Here is an 18,250-nt window from a genome sequence, read left to right on the forward strand (position 1 = left end):
ACAAGGAATCGCTCATTTGAATGGACGATTAGTGCAGAACTGGTTGAGGCAGACTGGGAACTAATACTTGCACTTTTCAATATGGAGGACAGCTGTGAAAGAAATACTGTTGCAAACGTAAAATTTACTTCTTTGTCTACTTATTTGTAAAACGAAATTTAGAATAAAAGCCATGGATGAACTGGTAACTGACCTTAGCAGTGCTCTGGATAGAACGAATGATCCACCATCAGCGCATTCTGATACAACAATCGGAACGAGAGAGTCGCCATCAGCAACCCCCGTTCGGAAAGCACCACGGAAGAGGCGAGGAAGAAAACGTCGATCGGATTATCCACCGTTCCGAGATCGTCCTAAAGTTAGTGCTGAAAGCAATGATTCAGTAGAAGAAGCCTTGATGGATTACATCGAAAATATATCCATGTGCCAAAGCGATTCTGAGGAAGAAACGTCGTTTACGAAACGTTTGTTGAAAGTTCAACTTCATGGCCGCGAAAATCCAGATCCTTACCCTGTGCAGGAAAAGGAGAAAGGAGAGAGTGACTCGGTCAGCGATCCTTTAGTAGGGTTTACGAAACGCAGAAAGAAACGTAAGAGGAAGCTGAAAAGAGTGTCGGCTGCTCAGTCGTTGAACGATCGGGATTCTCCGTTGGGTTTACTGGGGAATAATTTAAAATCTCTCAGCAGGACAAGGAAACGCAAAGTGTGTGGAAAATCTGCTATGGGAAGCGAAATACACAACAGTCTTAAACGACGCGACGAGGAAGGTAGTTTAGCTGATATTGAAAATGGTTTGAGTAGTGGATGTGGGGAACCCATGGAGACCAATATTTCTTCTAATCATTTCTACAAGTTACCTTCCAAATTACACGCTAACGCTCAGTTTGCCAAACCTTTAGACCAATCTTTGCAACATGTATCTTCGTGGGTAGATCTTGAAGACGGCGAAGAAAGAATGATGATCATAGCGCCGGCTCGGCGTAAAACTGAATCATATGAATCCTCTGGAGAGAGTGATCTTGAAGGGTTTTTTACAAATGACGAGGGCCGGCTTGGAGACGATGAAAAAGAAGAAAGCTCGTTTGAATGTGATGTACGAATTAATCCGTGGTGGAACGAAAAAAGTGCAAGTGATATGGAGGAAGAAAAGTTCCAGAACATTGTAAATGGAGTTATGGACGAATACAGAAGGCCTATTGTAGCTGGTGCCGAAGGAAAGTTTGGCTTGGGTATGTAAAAAAATTAAACCAATACTTATATGAGCTCATGTTTTATATACCACTTGTAAACAAACGCATCTCGTCTTCTTTATAAAGACTTCTATTTCTGACCAATGAGGAGAACCAATGATAAATGAAGCTTGTTTGTGACCCAGATGCTACAGTAGAATCACACCTGGGCCCAGTCGTTCGAAGGCTGATTAGTATTAACTTAAGGTTAAATTTTAAGTCTGGGTTTCTTTATTCCTTTGTGCAAAAGCCTTTTTGGGACAATTTTCTCTATTATTTTAAGAGCATCTTATCATCAAATTCTTGACAAAAAGAATTCTACTGAATTTTCTTTTAAAGCTTTCAGATCACAGATCAGATTTCATAATTTAGAACCCTGGGATGCCTTAACCCAGCTTTGAACAACTCAGCCCTGGACTACTGCCAAGGGAGAGTGTACCCTCACAGCTGCTCCCTTTCTGATAAACAGTGTTCTCTGCAGATGTCTCAGTAGCCAACCATGAAAAACACTATAATTTGGTTTTATCAACTGAGTTCATATTGAACAATTGATTCATGCTTTAGCGTGCACTATCCAGTTATGGAGTGCGTGGGAAGTTTGGAGAGCACAAAAGAAGCAGAAGAGTTGCCCAAGGCAATAGCCAAGGGCAACTCTAGCTTCTTGAATGGCCACTTGTGCGAAAAAAAAAAATTCTGGTGAAGCGATTTGCTCACATTATCAACGTGCAATTTTGGGATTTTGAGCATGCTTACATATACTGAATTTGATCATGAGACTATGCTAGCTATGGTATAATTTGCTCTAACAAAGGGCTAATTCTCAAAACATCAGCTCAGAAACTCTTTATGGTGGCCAATTTACATTATTTGTCAACTCAGTTAATTCAACCAGATAATCTTGTTGTACCTGGTAGTTCCCAAATAATGTAGCACCACAGATTCCTTTGAAACTTACCCCCTTGATAAAAAACATGAAGGAAAAATTTACAATTCCAATGTAGATCAAGACAGGTATGTTGCTGTAAGTTTTATTCAACTGAAGTAGCCATTGCATCAGAAATTAGGTGCTGGTGAAAAAGTTGTCTGTGGGTCCTGGGAACACTTGTTAAGGTATCATAGTATTGTTATCACTCTGGTACCAGAAAGTTTGCTTTTTGTATCAACAGGTCTTCAAGGGAGATTAAAGAAAAATTTTAAAACACCTGGACAGGTATTGAATCTTGTTGTTTTAGCTTAGAAATGAAAATAATCTTAATTTGAGTGGTATAAAACTAAAATGTGTGAATTCAACATTTCCATTTTTGTGTGACATATAGATTACAGCAGAATACAGCTTTTTCCAAATTGATGAGAATTATGTCATTATTTTATAATTTTTATGATTACTTCCCCTCCTTGCCTCAAATGCATCTTCAGAATCTACCTTTTACCCTGAAACAAGACAACAAGGGCCAACAAACGTGAAGACAAAGGCAGATAACAGTGGATAATTTCCTTTATTCTAATGGCGTTAAACTTAACATAATCAACCACTACCCACAAATAACATAGCTAGTCTCGGCGGGCAGTGTGTGGATGCTAAAACATCTTGCATTAATTTCGGTTCAACAAAAGATTCAATAAATATACAAGAAACAGAAATTAAATATTAAATCATTAATTTAAAACAGAAATGACAGTATGAGATAAAAATACAGAAATAGAAACACATGACAATAAATAGAAGAATACATAAGTTATACACCAATGTCTAATGAATCAGGTTTCATTAGGACATAGCTAGCAGAGCTGCGCAATCAAATTCAGTATATGTAAACGTGCTCAAAATCCCGATAGTGCACACTGATAGCGTGAGCAAATCGCTTCGCCAGAAATTTTTTTTCATGCAAGCGGCCAACTCAAGAAGCTAGAGTTGCCCTCGGCTATTGCCTTGGGCAACTCTTACGCTTCTTTCTTGCTCTCCAAACTTCTCGCATGCTCCATAACTTGATAGTGCATGCTAAAGCATGAACCAATTGTTAATTAAGGGCCGGGCACCAGGCAAATTGACTGGGTGTGAGGGCGATTTTGCCCACCTGGTTTGACCATCTGGTGGAAAGTTTATCTGATAAAGAAGTTCAGTTCAAATAGTTTTACCTGCCTGTGAAGCTGAAAATGTTAATGAAACCCCTGGAAAAATTGTATTCTCCTCCATTTTAGAATAGGTCATATGTCTTTGACTCAAACTCAGTCATAATGAAACTTCTGCCATTTGTGATTAATCTTTGAGACATACGTCAGTGTCACTTCAGGTAAACAGTGTTCCTTTGCAATTTACTATAAGCTCAGTCAGTTGGCCTGTGTTTTCCATTTCCCACAGGTCGTTTGAGTTAATAATTATAATTTTTATAATAATAATGATTTGTTTATCAATATTGGTAATTGTATATAGAACTAATCATGGTAATTATTTGATTCATTCCTTGGGAGAGTCTGATTTGCAATTACCTGCTAGTGAGTGATTATTGAGATCTGCTTGCTTTTTGCATTTTAGCAGCACCCCACATATTTGCGTATATTGTATTTATCGATATATTTCTTGTACATTTATTAGTATTATCATAGACTGGCATAAAACATGATCTATGCTGGCTTCCGATAAGACTAATAGACATAAAAGAAATAAAAATTATGATAAATTGTTAACAAGTATGATCGGTTAATTAATTGGATGACACAAAGTGCTGTTACCAATTAATAAAAACTTTGACAAAGTTTGAGAAACAATCTAGTCAATGATGACACGTTTTCGTGAGAAACAACTTACAATAACTCTTGTGACATTTGCAACCACAGCTTCCACACATGACACATACTATCCAATTACACAAGCATGATGCATTTACACTCCAATTACCAGCATTTTGCCTGCATTGTCCTATGAGCTCAAATCACGCTGGTGATAGCCAATCATATTCAAGAATTTTCAAATGGCTCGTGCACGTAATTTTGATTAATATACATATATTAATAATTTATAAATTAGTAATAAGTGAATTTGAAAAGTGTGTCATTTCTCATCAGGAGACTTCATTGGGAGAGCTCGACAGGAATATTGCAGTCTTCATGCAGAATGAGAAATGGATGGAGTGAGTTTAATATTTTTTTTCTTTTTTAACACAATGTTTTTAGTATGTACTGAAATTACTTGATTGATTATAGAGATTTGCATTCAGCAATGGTAGTGGTTTTTGCCATATAGTTTAACTAGCACCCCACATATTTGAGTATGATATGTTAATGGTCATAAAAGAAATTTATTGATAAATTTTTAACAGCTTTTTTTCATTCTCTTTGAAATATAGATTGTCTGTTTTTCCTTCAAACAAGATGGAAAGGGCACAGGTACCTTTATTAATGAAATATAAGCATTGAGATATTCAACAAACTCTCATTTTCTAATGCTGTTTTGTCCCCATTTGGTCACAGAGCATGAAACACTTTCAGCAGTTTGAAAAATGCCTGCGTATTTGTTTGAATTTATCACAATTTTTTTACAATTTACAATTTTTTTACATAGAAGTGACACAGACAGCCACGCTTGGTGTTTATCACAGTATTTTATATTAAATTGACATGATTTAGTTGTTGTTAAAAGAATAACCCTTTAACCCGTTAAAGTGACCAGCATCTAATTTCTCCTTACAATATCGCCCCAGAATCAAACGTCACAGTCATGAGAATAACAGAAGTGATCACCAGCTGAAGAAACAAATGCAGTTCTTTAGGCTGTGCTCTAAGAAAAATTAGAGGGAGCCTGGTGCTCTGAAACTGTGAAATCCAGGGTGCCCAGCATATGCTTTTTGTGAAAAAACTAAGATTCCTGAGTCGCCTAAGAGAAAAAGTAAGGTGCCAGGGGCTACTGGGTGCTGCTAGACCACAGCCCTGGAACAGTATGGAGAATATACATACTGATGTTGGGCTGTAAAGGGTCAAATTTCAGAAGAGTGCAATGTGGAAATCTGTATTGTATCTTTTAACCTATATATGCATTATTTTGCAATTGATTACTTGGAAACAAGATATTTTAAGTTTGTAACAGTTGAATACAGAGTTAATTTTCTTTACATGCTAGGTATACCAGTGGGCATCTTTATATTCTCTTCAATGTCGATCAGATCCAGCTCAGAAAGGGAGAGTATTACTGTGTAAAACAAGGTAAACTAAGTTTTTTTCTCAAAATAATATTCTTTGGCCAAGTTACTTGGTGTTTCTCCCTGAAGAAAAAAAAGCTTTGTGACAAATGATAGGTACTTGATCCTGTCTTTATGGAAGATATCATTTGTGTTGAAAATAGATAGAACACACACGGCTGATTTAGCCATTTTGACCTCCAAGAGTCACTAGCATCTAATTTGTCCCTTCAAGATCACCTGTGAATCACTCATTAAGATCACGAGGAAATTAAGGAAATAATCTCTTAATGAAAAAGCCCATGTTTTTAAAACAAAACTAATTCTCCTTGTCAGCACCATAGGAAATGTATAGAGAACAGTATGGAGAATATGCATACTGATGTTAGGGTGTAAAGGGTTAAGTTTTTGCACTGTTGAATCAGCTTTGTGTTTTGCATCTTTGTGTGTTGAGTTTTTGTTTACCGTATTCTGTGTTAATGGTCATCTTATCTATCTGCTCCTAGGCATCCCAACAGACCAGGTGCAGAATCAAAAAGGCGAAGGAAAATGCCGCCACCGGTAGACGGCTTGCATTCCACATGTAAGTGCTACTTTGTCACATGCTCTCGTTCAGAGCTTTTTTTTCTATGAATTTTATAAAGAATATTTTTGCATACATCTGTATTAGTAATGGCCAATATCACAGGGCACCCATACAAATAACTGAAGTATTTTTGTAGAACTAGATGCTTTGATGAGCATCTGTCACCAAGCCCCTCACAATATTATCATGAACAGTTTGTTTCTCTTTATGTTAACCAGGAATATTCATTTCAATTAATAATGGTAAGAGGACTGAATAGAGTCCAATTCATATAGGTAATCACATGATTTCAAGTGCAATTTGGAATAAATAAGCACGAGTAAAGACTAACAAAATTGCATGAGCCTGCAGGGCGAGTGCAATGTGTGGTCTTTGAAAAAAAATTTACAAGTGCTTATTTATTCCAAATTGCATGAGAAAAATCATGTGATTATGCATTAATAATATACATGAAAAAATACGAGGTAGCTTATCATGATTATGCAGAAGTAAAGCACGTGCATCACATGCAAAAATGATTTATTCAAACCCTGTAAGTGACATTGAGATTGACGTTGACCAATCATTCTGACCAATCAGAATGTCTGGTTTGTTACTTTCTTTGCATTGAATTAACCCTCTTCTGCACTGAATTACCTGAAAACTGTATTTATGGCAACCAATCAGAATGGAGTAATTTCTTCATGTATGTTATTACATGTAGTCTGATTTGTTTATCATTAGTAGGTGTTGCAAAATCTGAACTCATTTAGTTTATCTGAAGCCATTATTAAGGGTTTTCTGACTTCTGTTTCTACAGCAACAGTAGGGGGGGAAGCTAATCCAATACCTTCATCCAACATTGGAAACCAGATGTTGCGCGTCATGGGTTGGACACCAGGGACTGGACTCGGAGTTGACAGAAGTGGAATCCAGGACCCTGTGAGGGCATATTTGAGACCCAAAGGACTGGGACTAGGCCACCCATGGCCTTCGTAAAATGAAACAAAATCTACTTTTGTAAAGAGAATAAGTTTTTTTTAAATACGTTTCTTCAAAGCCCATCGGTATGAAATGATATGTGTTTAGAGGAACTTTGAATTTGAGTTTTGGATGCGTTTTATGGAGAGAGAGAAGTGCAGAAATTTGACAATGTAAATATAATTTTATGGTTCACTTTTAATGATTTAGGCATTGTCTTAAATAAAGTTACCTTGGTTGGCGTCCACATTTAATGTCATCTCCACGTAGAAAGAGTTTTTCGTTTGTTCTTCAGCTGACACGTTTGTCCCCTTGAAATTTTTGTGCATGTTGTCATTCAACACAACGAGCCAGCATAAAAGAGCTCCAAGACTGATGAATAAAGGGCGAAAGTTCTAAAGAAACTTTGGTGCTGTGTCGGTGGGGGTAACAAGGTAATTTGGTTATATCAACTAAGTTGAAATTGTAAATTGGCCACTGTAAAGAGTTAAAAAGCTGACGTTTCGAGCGTTAGCCCCTCGTTAGAGCGAATGATTCGCTCAGACGAAGGGCTAACGATACTGGACGAACTTTGGTAGTAGCTGTACTCCTTTAACTTCTCCGAGTGACCAGCATCTAACTTCTTGCGATATCACCCCTGAATGAAACATAATAACTTAACCAAAGTAAAGTGCACGCTCTGATTGGTCAGTTCAGTGTCCCCATTTGCCCGTGGGTGTAAACTGCTGACGTGAGCAAATGCAAAGACTAGTTTTCCGCGCGCGCTCGTTTTTTCTGGTCACGTAAGATTTTTTAAATAAAAGAAAATTCTTTTACTACAATGTATCAATGTTATGTTATAAAACAAATGGTAAACGCCACAGTGTACACTATTGAGGTTTGTTAAGCACTAAAGAAGCTAGAGTTCCTTTCGGCTATCGCCTCGCGCGACTCTTACGCTTCTCTCGTGCTTAGCAATCTCCTCTTGTTACCTTTCGTTGAACATAAAAAAGGGATTTTTTGTTCTAATGTTGGGAGACCTGTGCCTCCCATAAGGCATAGCGAGCTGAGAAAATACGTGAAATAAATGAGTCGGACGTGTTTTTTTTCTTGTAGTTTTTCATTTAACCTTACTGTGGATTCCCTAAAGCTCGTACATATTCGAATCATAAATCGATTGTTTGGAGCTTAGAAATAGATTGTGAAGTAGCGACCACACCTCTCGTGTGCACCCATAACTCAATAGCCGGTACGCTGAGGTCACGAAAGTAAAGGAAATGATCACCAACTGATTCAGAAGAAGCTCTTGATTGTTAAACAAATTTTTGTTGTTGGCACCTTAGAAAATGTATAGAGAATATAAGGGAAAATATGCCTATCAATGCAAGAGTGTAAAGGCGTAAGCAATCAATTACACACATTTTTACAAACTCAATTGAATGCACACCTTGTTGTTTTATGCAACATAGAGAGTATGGTATATTTTCACTTGTACACACAATTTGCAATAATAAAATTTTACAAGTACAACCTTGTTCAAGCAAGGATTAAACATTTTACAAACAAAGTTGAAATAAGGAAAATTCTATCGTACATGCTAGAAGGAAATTCTTCTTTGAATGTCAATTTAATAACATCTTGGACAAGGGCGTGGTTCTAAAATCGAAGACCGTCATGAGATGCTTCAAACTAACGCCTTGGTATCGTGATAACCAACGATGCATAAATAAGGCAAAATAAATAAAATATTCGGTACAATAACAAAACAAAAAAATATTATCTAAAAAAATTTATCCAAAAAAGAAAAACACCCTTTGCTCAGCAAAGAGATCCAGGCAGGCATTATTTCGACCTCATTCCTCAAAATTTTAAAAGTGATGAACACGCATATTCCATTTTCCAGCAAAAAGGTGACGAGAAGATACAAATTTATGGGCAAGACTGTGTTACTTGATATATCGCTAAATTCTCTTTCCGCTCTACAAAGCAATGTATGGAAGCGAGAAGAGAGAGTCACAAACAAGAGCTACGAAGCTAAGAAAGTAACACTGAAGGTTTACAGTCAGGTTTGCGTTTTAAATTTCTGTACTTTGGATTCCTAAGTATGAAAATTTCAGAGATAATAATTCATGGAGGAATGGAAATCTCGATTAATTATTATTCCTGTATTAGTATCGGTACTTAAACTAAATAGTAAACCAGGACTAGTGATAAGTACTTTCCATGTCTTCCGGGAAAATTAAAAGCATCCGCACATCTTCTTCACTTTTGTTCTTTCTTCGGAATGTTGTTCTTTGGCGAAGTTGATAAAAACCTACGCGATAAGCAAAGACAGAAAGGAGTTATCAACTAGCACGAGGAGAATTACACAGGCTTGTGTGCAGCAAGCTTACAGACTTGGACGTACTAAAGCTCTTCTCGATTAGGTGACGTAAAACCAAACCCAAAATACTTACAACGGCCATTCAGGAGCAGGGCAAATATCGTTAAGAGCCAATGAGAACTCAGAGTAAAACCGACCAAACTGCCAAAAGCACGGGAAAAACCGGGCCGCCACCAAGTCGTGATTGGTTTCAATTTTGCATCTGATTGGTTGAGACATTGATAGTGGTGTACTAACGGGGGGGGGGGGGAGGGGAAAGAGGCCAAACGGTTACAAGACGATCGATGTGCCCTTAAAGCGACAGAAAATTTGATAGTGTTTACCTGTTCCAGTGTGGTCTGACTGACACTGTAGTCCACAATATTCAGAGCAGCTCTATTTTTCTCCAGCTGTCCAAAGATATAGGACCAACTCAGTCCTTCAGTTTCCAGCTGGAAGTGCAATACTCCCTGAAAAAAAAAAAAAAAACAAAACAGCTCAAAACAAAAACAAAAAAAGATGTTAGCGGAACATTTTAGACGTGGGAATTTAAATTTCTCGTATATACAGTTTTTACCGTTTTAACTAAAAACTCAATCTTGTTCTCGGCCAGTCTAACTGGTAAGCATGGAACGAGGTCATTCAAGTAAAGTACAATAAAGGGCACAACGACTTTTCTCACACGAGTTACAAAAGACCACACAAGCCACTAAGTCACAGTGGTTTAGTAGAAGTTTTTAAACAGAAGCTCTGAACAGAAGAGTAACTTAATAGGATGCCCTAACTTGAATAGGCTTATTGTTCAAAAAGTAACGAGTTTTTCTTTCCCTACTTTTGTTTCCTTCTACAGATTCCGAATAAAATTTTGCGCGGGTAATTGATGCGCGGCTGGCCAGAATTGATTCCCCTACGCATGCCCGATGTTTGACCGCTGTACTACTTACATTATGGCTCTCCAGAAGTCTCGCTCCAATGAAAGTTTGGTTCACAAAGTTCTGGGCGTTTACCACAGCGTTCATCAATCCCTGATCGTATACTAAAGGCATAGGCTGGCCGGGGGGGAGCTGCATTTGAACAGGGTTGGCAGGATAGGGAGGGGGGACTGGGACTGTAGGCTGTACATCTTTGCTGCTGATGACCGCTTGGGTACCATTTGAATAACCTGCTTGAGAGAGAGAAAAAAAGGAACAGTTTTATTAGAATTGTTTTATACGAACAGAAACAATTCTGATATTCTCGGGTAAAAATGTCTCATAGTCTCTTAAAGAATGAAGAAATCCTCCACCTCCAACTATGACAGACGCAAGAAGTTATGTACGGATCTGTTTTTGTCCACCTCTAATCCATCTCATAAATTATACAGTTTGCTGCCAGATAGACATCATTCAGCATACAACAAAAGACGCCAGCGCGTTTTTAACAAGCCGCGCTTCCGCACTGATCGTTTCAAATCTTCATTCATTCCTGCTATGTGCACGAGGGCTAATCTATGGGGTCTTAGCAGCGACTGCGTATTTATTCCATCGCTGTATAATTTTATTTTTTAGATATATCTTATTAAACAAGCCCGAGGGCCGTACTGGGAGAATATCGGCCCGAGGTCTTGACAGTACGGACCGAGCGCAGCGAAGTCCGCACAAAAAAGACCGAGGGCCGATATTCTTCCAGTACGGTCCCGAGCAAGCTTGGTTAATAAGAGATTTATTGTACGACTGAAGTTCAAAGGGACACAAGTGCGGTGTCATTCGGGACCATTCGGGACAGTGCCCGGTCCAATACTTAGAGAATATAATATTGGACCGGCAATAGAGCATTTTGATTGGTTGATTTTAGTTGTTGGCCCTCTGACTGCCCGAGTCGTGTAATAATTTTTGGCAATAAACTATCTATCCTATCTATCTCACCTCTAAGAGTGACTGGCGTCTAATTGCTCTCAAAATTATAAGCCCTGAATCAAACATTACGGTCACGAGAATAAAGAAAGGTCAAGAAGCGCTTAAATATTAGGCAAATATTAGAAATATTAAAAAAAATATTAGAAAGCAGTAGGGAGAACTTGCAAACTGATGTTAGGGTTTCAAAGGTCGACACGTCATGTAATAATCACTAACATAAGCTTTGCCTACCTTCCGGTATGGGCTTCTTCGGCTCATTCACTTCCGGTAATTCACCAGTAGCCGCAGGATTGCTGAACACCGTCGGAGGCGGTGCCGACATAGCGGCCAGTGGAGCTGATTGGAAGCCGTTCGCTGTTTGCTGAGGAATGGGAGGAGGGAAGCTTGCAACTTTGATCATGAGTGTGTAACCAGTGCCAAACCTGTGGTATAACGAATAAAGGCTGATAGTTTCGAAAGAAACTGTTTGGGGCTGCGTCGGTAGGAGTAACGAAATAATTTGGATATATCAACAAAGTTGAAATGGTAAATTAGCCACCGTAATGATTACAAAAGCTGACGTTTCGAGCGTTAGCCCTTCGTCGGAGCGAATAGAGGAATTGTGGGTTGTGTGTGCTTTTAAAGGCAGAAAATGGAGCTATGTTATTGGTGGGAGCATGGCAACGAGAAAAACATGAATAAATTAGTGGAATGAAAAGCGTTCGTTGATCCCTGTGGGATTTAGACTACCGGTTTGAAAGATGAGCTTTTGTTCAAGATTTTTACCGTTTTCCGTGCCAGCTAAGTGCAAGGAAAGACCGCAGATTGCCATATGTTGCTTAGAATGATTAGGTAAATTAAAATGTCTAGCGACTGGTTTCGATGTGTCCTTGTCATTCCTTTCCAAGTCTCGAAGGTGTTCTCGGAATCGGTCACCTAGTCTTCTGCCTGTTTCGCCGATGTATATCTTTTTGCAATAAGTGCAAGTTATGCAATAGATTACATTGGCGGAGGTGCACGTGAAGTGATCGGTGATCTTAATGGATCGTTTAGTTCCCGATATTTTATCAGTGTTGTGAATGAAAGGACACGTTTTGCATCGTGCACGAGCGCATTTAAAAGTGCCTGGTTGGTCATTAGTCTGAAAAGAACTTCTGACCAAAAAATTGCCTCTGTTTTTGTCGCGTTTGAATGAAATGAGCGGAGGCTGCGAAAAGATAGTGCTTGTCTCTGGATCGTTTTACTATGGAGTGAAACGTGAGAATGAATGGAATGCGGTCGGAATCTTCCTTATGCGACGTTTGTAGTGCTGAACGTCGATCAATAAGTTTAGCGCGGTGGTAACCCGCTTGAACGACGGAAACAGGGTAACCACGTTTATCGAAGAACTGGCACATTGACTCTGATTTGTGGTGGAAATCAGAGTCATCACTACATAAACGACGAAGTCTTAGAAACTGAGAAAAAGGAATGGAATTCTTAACGTGAGATGGATGCGAAGACGAATATAACAAGTAATTATGCGAGTCTGTAGGTTTGTAATACACACTAGTGCATAAACCGTTACTTTCAATTGAAACTTTGACGTCTAAAAAGGATAAAGAATTGTCAGAAATTTCCCAAGTATATTTCAGAGCCGGGTGAAAAGAATTGACTGCGGTTATGAATTTAGTGAGCTCCTCTCTGGAAGAGGAGGTAGCGCCGATACAGTCGTCGATGTAGCGACCGTAGAGTTCAGGTTTGGACCCGTTGTATTGGCTGAAAAATTAATGTTCGACAAAACCTACAAAAAGATTGGCATAGCTTGGTCCCATTTTGGTGCCCATGGCTACACCATTGGTTTGTTTGAAGGAGTTGTTTCCGAATGAAAAGCAATTGAGTGTGAGGACTATTTCGGCTAAGCGTAGTAGTGTTTCAGATTTAGGTTCCTTAACAGTACGTTGATCAAAAAAATGTTTAAGGGCCAGAAGGCCTTCGCCATTAGGAATGACAGTGCAAAGAGACGTAAATGGTGAAAAGAAGTTTGTTTTGGCCAAGGAAATTAAATTAGCACTAACCCTGGATTAAATTTTAATCCAGGTTTCCATATTTATTTTTCTAAGAACCTTTCTGGGATAATCTTCCCTATTTCCTTGAAAACTTTCAGATCTGAAATCAAATTTCACGCTAACCCTGGGCTACTTTAACTGATTCGCTCCGACGAAGGGCTACACCATTGGTTTGTTTGAAGGAGTTGTTTCCGAATGAAAAGCAATTGAGTGTGAGCACTATTTCGGCTAAGCGTAGTAGTGTTTCAGATTTAGGTTCCTTAACAGTACGTTGATCAAAAAAATGTTTAAGGGCTAGAAGGCCCTCGGCATCAGGAATGACAGTATAAAGAGCCGTAATATCCATGGTGAAAAGAAGTTTGTTTTGGCCAAGGAAATTAAAGTCTCGAAAAATTTGAAGAGCGTGTTGACTGTCTTTAATATATGATGGTAAAGTTTTGACGATGGGAGCCATAATTTTGTCTAGATAGCTGGAGATAAGTTCGGTAGGGCAACTGCAAGCCGAGACAATGGGCCGACCCGGGTTGTTAGGTTTGTGAATTTTAGGTAAAAAGTAATTACGAGAAGTTCTAGGAGTGGTTATGATGAGATTTTTTGCTGTGGCCGGCAATTCTTGTTTAGTTATGAGTTGGCTGATCGTATTCTTGACGGAGTTTTGATTGCTGGCAGTGAGGTCTTTGTCGATCTTTTAATGAAAAGAGGTGTCAGAAAGTTGCCGCAAAGCTTCTTTTTGGTAGAGGTCGGTGCGCCAAACAACGACTGAGCCGCCCTTATCGGCCGCTTTGATAACTATGTCTTTGCGTTTTCTAAGACTTTTTAGAGCCGACCACTCTTCAGAAGAGAGATTAGAAAAATTGGTACTACGTTTGAAATTGAGTTTGTTGATATCGTGGCGGCAGTTTTTGATAAAAAAGTCTAATGATGCGAATTGGCCCTCTGGGGGAGTCCATTTAGACTTTCGAGTCTGAAGTGTTTCCAAAGTGTCTTTGTTCGAGGTGTTAGAATCATCCTCTTTGTTGTGAAAAAAGGCTTTTAATTGAACGCGGCAAAGGAATTTTTCTACGTCTTCTTTAATTGAGAATTCGTCCGTTGTTTTAGAAATGGGAACGAAATGTTAGCCCTTACTGAGGACGGATTTTTCTGAATCGGAAAGTGAGAGGTTTTCTGGAATGGTAACTACAGTTTTGAGGTTGTCTGTTGATGAGTGGTTAGCGATTTGGGGACCGATAAGTTGGTCAAGTTTTCGAGACGTGGAAAGGAATGACAAGGACACATCGAAACCAGTCGCTAGACATTTTAATTTACCTAATCATTCTAAGCAACATATGGCAATCTGCGGTCTTTCCTTGCACTTAGGTGGCACGGAAAGCCGTAAAAATCTTGAACAAAAGCTCATCTTTCAAACCGGTAGTCGAAATCCCACAGGGATCAACGAACGCTTTTCATTCCACTAATTTATTCATGTTTTTCTCGTTGCCATGCTCCCACCAATAACGTAGCTCCATTTTCTGCCTTTAAAAGCACACACAACCCACAATTCCTCTATTCGCTCCGACGAAGGGCTAACGATCGAAACGTCAGCTTTTGTAATCATTACGGTGGCTAATTTACCATTTCAACTTTGTTGATATATCCAACTTATTCTGTGGTATAACAGTAAGGATTTGTAAATAACCACTTCGAATCCAATACATCAGGGTCCAGTTGTTAGAGGGCTGATTGATCCGGCTTTCTTTATTCTTTTGTTCAAACGCTTTTTTGGTATAGTTTTCTCTATCCTTTTTAGAGCATCCAATTGAAAAATTGTAGAATAAAAGGGACAAACCTGCTCTTGAGATGTTGAATCGATCCCAAACACTTAAACTGTCCATTCACCATGATGGCAAGCCTCGTGCAAAGGGCCTCGCATTCTTCCATGCTAGAAAAGAAGGCCAGAGAACATTTTAATAACCAGTTTTCTTTTCGTGTAAGCATTTTTAAGAGGCAAGCTTCAGAATCAGATCTTATCCTCGTCGTGTTGACAAAAAGCAATTTGAAATTATCGCTACCCTCCTTGCATGGAAAAATTACTGATTCAAAATATTCTCCAAACTACATATTTTGTCAACGCGTACTTTAAGGATTCTTATGCATCATTCACAATTTGGAATCCGTGATAATCTAAAACATCTTTATCCATCTCTTTTCTTCTTGATATATCTTGATTTCTTTTGTGTTTTTTTTATTTTCTTATCTTACTGAACATTCATTTGGTAGTCTCCTTCATGCTCACGGCAATTTTTCCGCGCCTCGAAATATAAGGTAAAGACAAAACTACTGTCATTTTCAGTAATTACTTGATAAAGGACTGAAAATATCGAGAACTTACACAGATCTTAAAATGTTCTCTTCACCCAACACAAACCGAATTGTGGTAAAGCAAAGAGTAAAAATGTGAATAAAAATTTTCCTTACCTGTGAGAAGTAAGCACTATTGATCGGCCGCCCTTCATCACTTGCATCAGTGAATCCCACAGAAAACGACGAGCAACAGGATCCATACCTGTGGTAGGTTCGTCCTAAAACAACAAGAAACACAGGTTAGAAATTCGAGTTCTCTCGAGCAGCCATTGTGGGCAAAAACAGGAGCAAGAGGCATCACGGGAAGAAGAAAGCCCTCTCCCCATTCCCAACCCCCCTTCCCCGCGGGATAAGTTACTACGACAACCAATATGTCGGTTCTGGTCCTATAAGGATTCCTAACTTTATGAAATTAGTATGCCGCGGCAAGGGTTGCGGTCTGAACCTACTACGTTTTCTGAAATCCTAAGCTACACGCTGGAATAAAATAAACTCACCAAAAATACAATGGGAGGATTCCCTACCAAAGCAATAGCAGTACTGAGTTTTCGTTTATTCCCGCCACTGTTAGTAAGAAAAAAAAATATATATCATGTTAGAAAAAAAATCGTGTAAGTATAAGTTCAGCTACAAAGTTTTGAGCGAGCTAATATCAACATCTGTTAACTCATTAGCCTCTAAGGATGACTGGCATCTAATTTCTCCTTGCAATATCACCCCTGAATCACACAAAAAGGTCACGAGAATAACGCAAATAATCACGAACTAAAAAATAAAAACCTTGATTGTTCCACAAATCCTCCACGTCAGTGCCTTAGTAAATGTATGTAGAACAGTATGGAGAATATGCAAACTGATACTGGGGTGTTAAAGGATTAAATTAATAGTAACGGTAGTGACCTGTAGTCTCCACAAAGTTTATCTGCCCAATTGGTGAGATTCAGATGTTTTATTGTGGAAGAAACCAAGTCCTTTATTTTGCGTGATGGAACGCCACGGAGACGAGCGTACATCGTCAGCATTTCGCGACCAGTTAGACGTTCAATAAGGGCGTCAAACTGAAGGTGAAAAAAAAAAAAAAAAAAGATTCAGGTAAATTAATTTCAGGAAAATGCTCCACTGTTTAAAGACACGTAAGGCGGATACATGGACATGGTAGCGGAAACATCTAAGACCTTTATATACACATACCTGAGGACAATAACCAATCCTTTGCTGAACCTAAAATTTTAAGAACGGAATCTCTTAGTCTTTAACTCACTGCATTGCACCAATGCAAAACAACACGACTTATAGAGCAGTTTTAAATAATCGATATCATCACTGGCCAACAAATATCGATATCATCACTGGCCAATGAGGACTCAAAGTGAAAGCAAGTAAAGTGCTTCAAGCGCGGGAAAACGTGAACGAAAACGTCGCGATTGTTAAAACGTTTACATCAGATTGGTGGAGAGGACAGTGCGGTTTTTCTGGACCAATCACAAAGCGAAGTAAAGTAAAACCAAAGCGATTCTGGATTACTTTCGACACTAAATTGAAAATTGCTCCAGTTGCTAGTTCAGATCTTCTTACAAACCTGTCGTAAGTTCGTCAAAATGTTATATCCGCCCATGTAAGCAGTGCCCTGTGAAATGCTCAAGTCTCCTGTTAACATGCTAAATGTGGTGGTCTTTCCAGCACCTGATAGGAGAGAAACAAAAGGTTGGCGTTATAACGCAAGAGTAGTGAAGTATAATCGTTTGTCTCATAATGAAATCCCTTACAGTGTGGATTGCAAAGTTTCTGCTACAATCTGTACGCTTTTTCAGATGATGAGGTCGAATGGCTTCACGTTAAAAAGCTTCATGTTCTGCTGCGATTGCCTGGTATTCTGTTTTATAGACGCGCGTGAGTGGCGCGCCCAATTTTTTCCTTGTACGAGTGGTACGCACGATTATCGTAAGTACCAGTGGCGCGCGCGATTATCACGTGTGACAGTGGCAGTGGTTTGTCATCGTGTCGCACTTTGAGGAACTTTTTTGTCCATGTAAGTTTTACCGCCTTACTGTTTTGGTGTTTTACACCCAGTAACAGAAAATTCTAATTTAAGTGAATGCGAGCAATAGCAAACAAAACTTAAACAAACAAACAAACAAAAAATTAAGATACAAAGCTGAAGTTTTAACAACCATTTCTTTACCATTTATTCCAAGCAAGCCAAAACATTCGCCTTTAGGAATTCCCAAGCACAGATGATCCACAGCAGTTACGTTTGTGCCACCGTACACCTGAAGGTAAATGAATTGAAGTTAAATCTTTGACTCAAGGAAGCAGCAAGCTTGAATATAGGTTACCAGACTCGAGATATATGTTCGCTCGGATTTTTTATTCCTTTTACTCGCAGGAGTGACCAAAGAGGAATTTCTCTTTACCATATCGATACATTTTTAAGCAGAAGTGTGATGAGAAGAAAGTAAAACATCACTGAAAGAATATTTTTTGACTTAATACCCAATTCTCAGAGCTAAAAGCATAAGAAATGTAGGATAGAAATTCATATTTAGATCTAAAGAGTGCAAGGAGTTGAAATCTTAAAAGAGGGTTAGGGTTGCGTTAAGTATTCGAGCCAGTGGCCCATTTCTCGAAAGTACTGCTAACTTAACGGGCCCGAAGCCATGTTTTAAAATCAAAATTTAAAGAATAGCAAAGCAGGTTCTG

The 18,250-nt window shown here is 38.8% G+C and overlaps 2 protein-coding genes across 4 annotated transcripts in view; one reads left to right on the forward strand and one right to left on the reverse strand.

Moving 5' to 3' along the window:
* Window positions 1–52: 52 nt before the first annotated feature.
* The window catches only part of LOC111345821 (G patch domain-containing protein 2), an 83,892-nt gene continuing 65,694 nt past the window's right edge, over window positions 53–18,250 (forward strand). Inside the window, exons 1-7 of one of the 2 annotated variants that reach the window (XM_022953104.2) lie at window positions 54–1,229; window positions 2,396–2,439; window positions 4,293–4,357; window positions 4,574–4,613; window positions 5,344–5,426; window positions 5,908–5,984; window positions 6,787–7,201. In XM_022953104.2, coding sequence (XP_022808839.2) covers window positions 173–1,229; window positions 2,396–2,439; window positions 4,293–4,357; window positions 4,574–4,613; window positions 5,344–5,426; window positions 5,908–5,984; window positions 6,787–6,965 — 1,545 coding nt within the window. In that variant the 5' untranslated portion in view covers window positions 54–172 and the 3' untranslated portion in view covers window positions 6,966–7,201. Of the gene's footprint in view, window positions 1,230–2,395; window positions 2,440–4,292; window positions 4,358–4,573; window positions 4,614–5,343; window positions 5,427–5,907; window positions 5,985–6,786; window positions 7,202–18,250 lie in introns of those variants that run through there. The other variant, XM_088745311.1, reaches the window with a different exon arrangement.
* The window catches only part of LOC111345826 (phospholipid-transporting ATPase ABCA3-like), a 58,907-nt gene continuing 49,014 nt past the window's right edge, over window positions 8,358–18,250 (reverse strand). The window contains exons 35-45 of one of the 2 annotated variants that reach the window (XM_088745295.1): window positions 17,733–17,820; window positions 17,130–17,233; window positions 16,742–16,771; window positions 16,451–16,608; window positions 16,048–16,114; window positions 15,665–15,768; window positions 15,036–15,128; window positions 11,415–11,605; window positions 10,233–10,450; window positions 9,633–9,758; window positions 8,358–9,240 (exon numbers count right to left, since the gene is read on the reverse strand). In XM_088745295.1, coding sequence (XP_088601421.1) covers window positions 9,166–9,240; window positions 9,633–9,758; window positions 10,233–10,450; window positions 11,415–11,605; window positions 15,036–15,128; window positions 15,665–15,768; window positions 16,048–16,114; window positions 16,451–16,608; window positions 16,742–16,771; window positions 17,130–17,233; window positions 17,733–17,820 — 1,254 coding nt within the window. In that variant the 3' untranslated portion in view covers window positions 8,358–9,165. Of the gene's footprint in view, window positions 9,241–9,632; window positions 9,759–10,232; window positions 10,454–11,414; window positions 11,606–15,035; window positions 15,129–15,664; window positions 15,769–16,047; window positions 16,115–16,450; window positions 16,609–16,741; window positions 16,772–17,129; window positions 17,234–17,732; window positions 17,821–18,250 lie in introns of both variants that reach the window. The other variant, XM_088745294.1, reaches the window with a different exon arrangement.

The sequence above is a fragment of the Stylophora pistillata genome, chromosome 14 (assembly GCF_964205215.1).
Source record: "Stylophora pistillata chromosome 14, jaStyPist1.2, whole genome shotgun sequence".
Classification (NCBI taxonomy): domain Eukaryota; kingdom Metazoa; phylum Cnidaria; class Anthozoa; order Scleractinia; family Pocilloporidae; genus Stylophora; species Stylophora pistillata.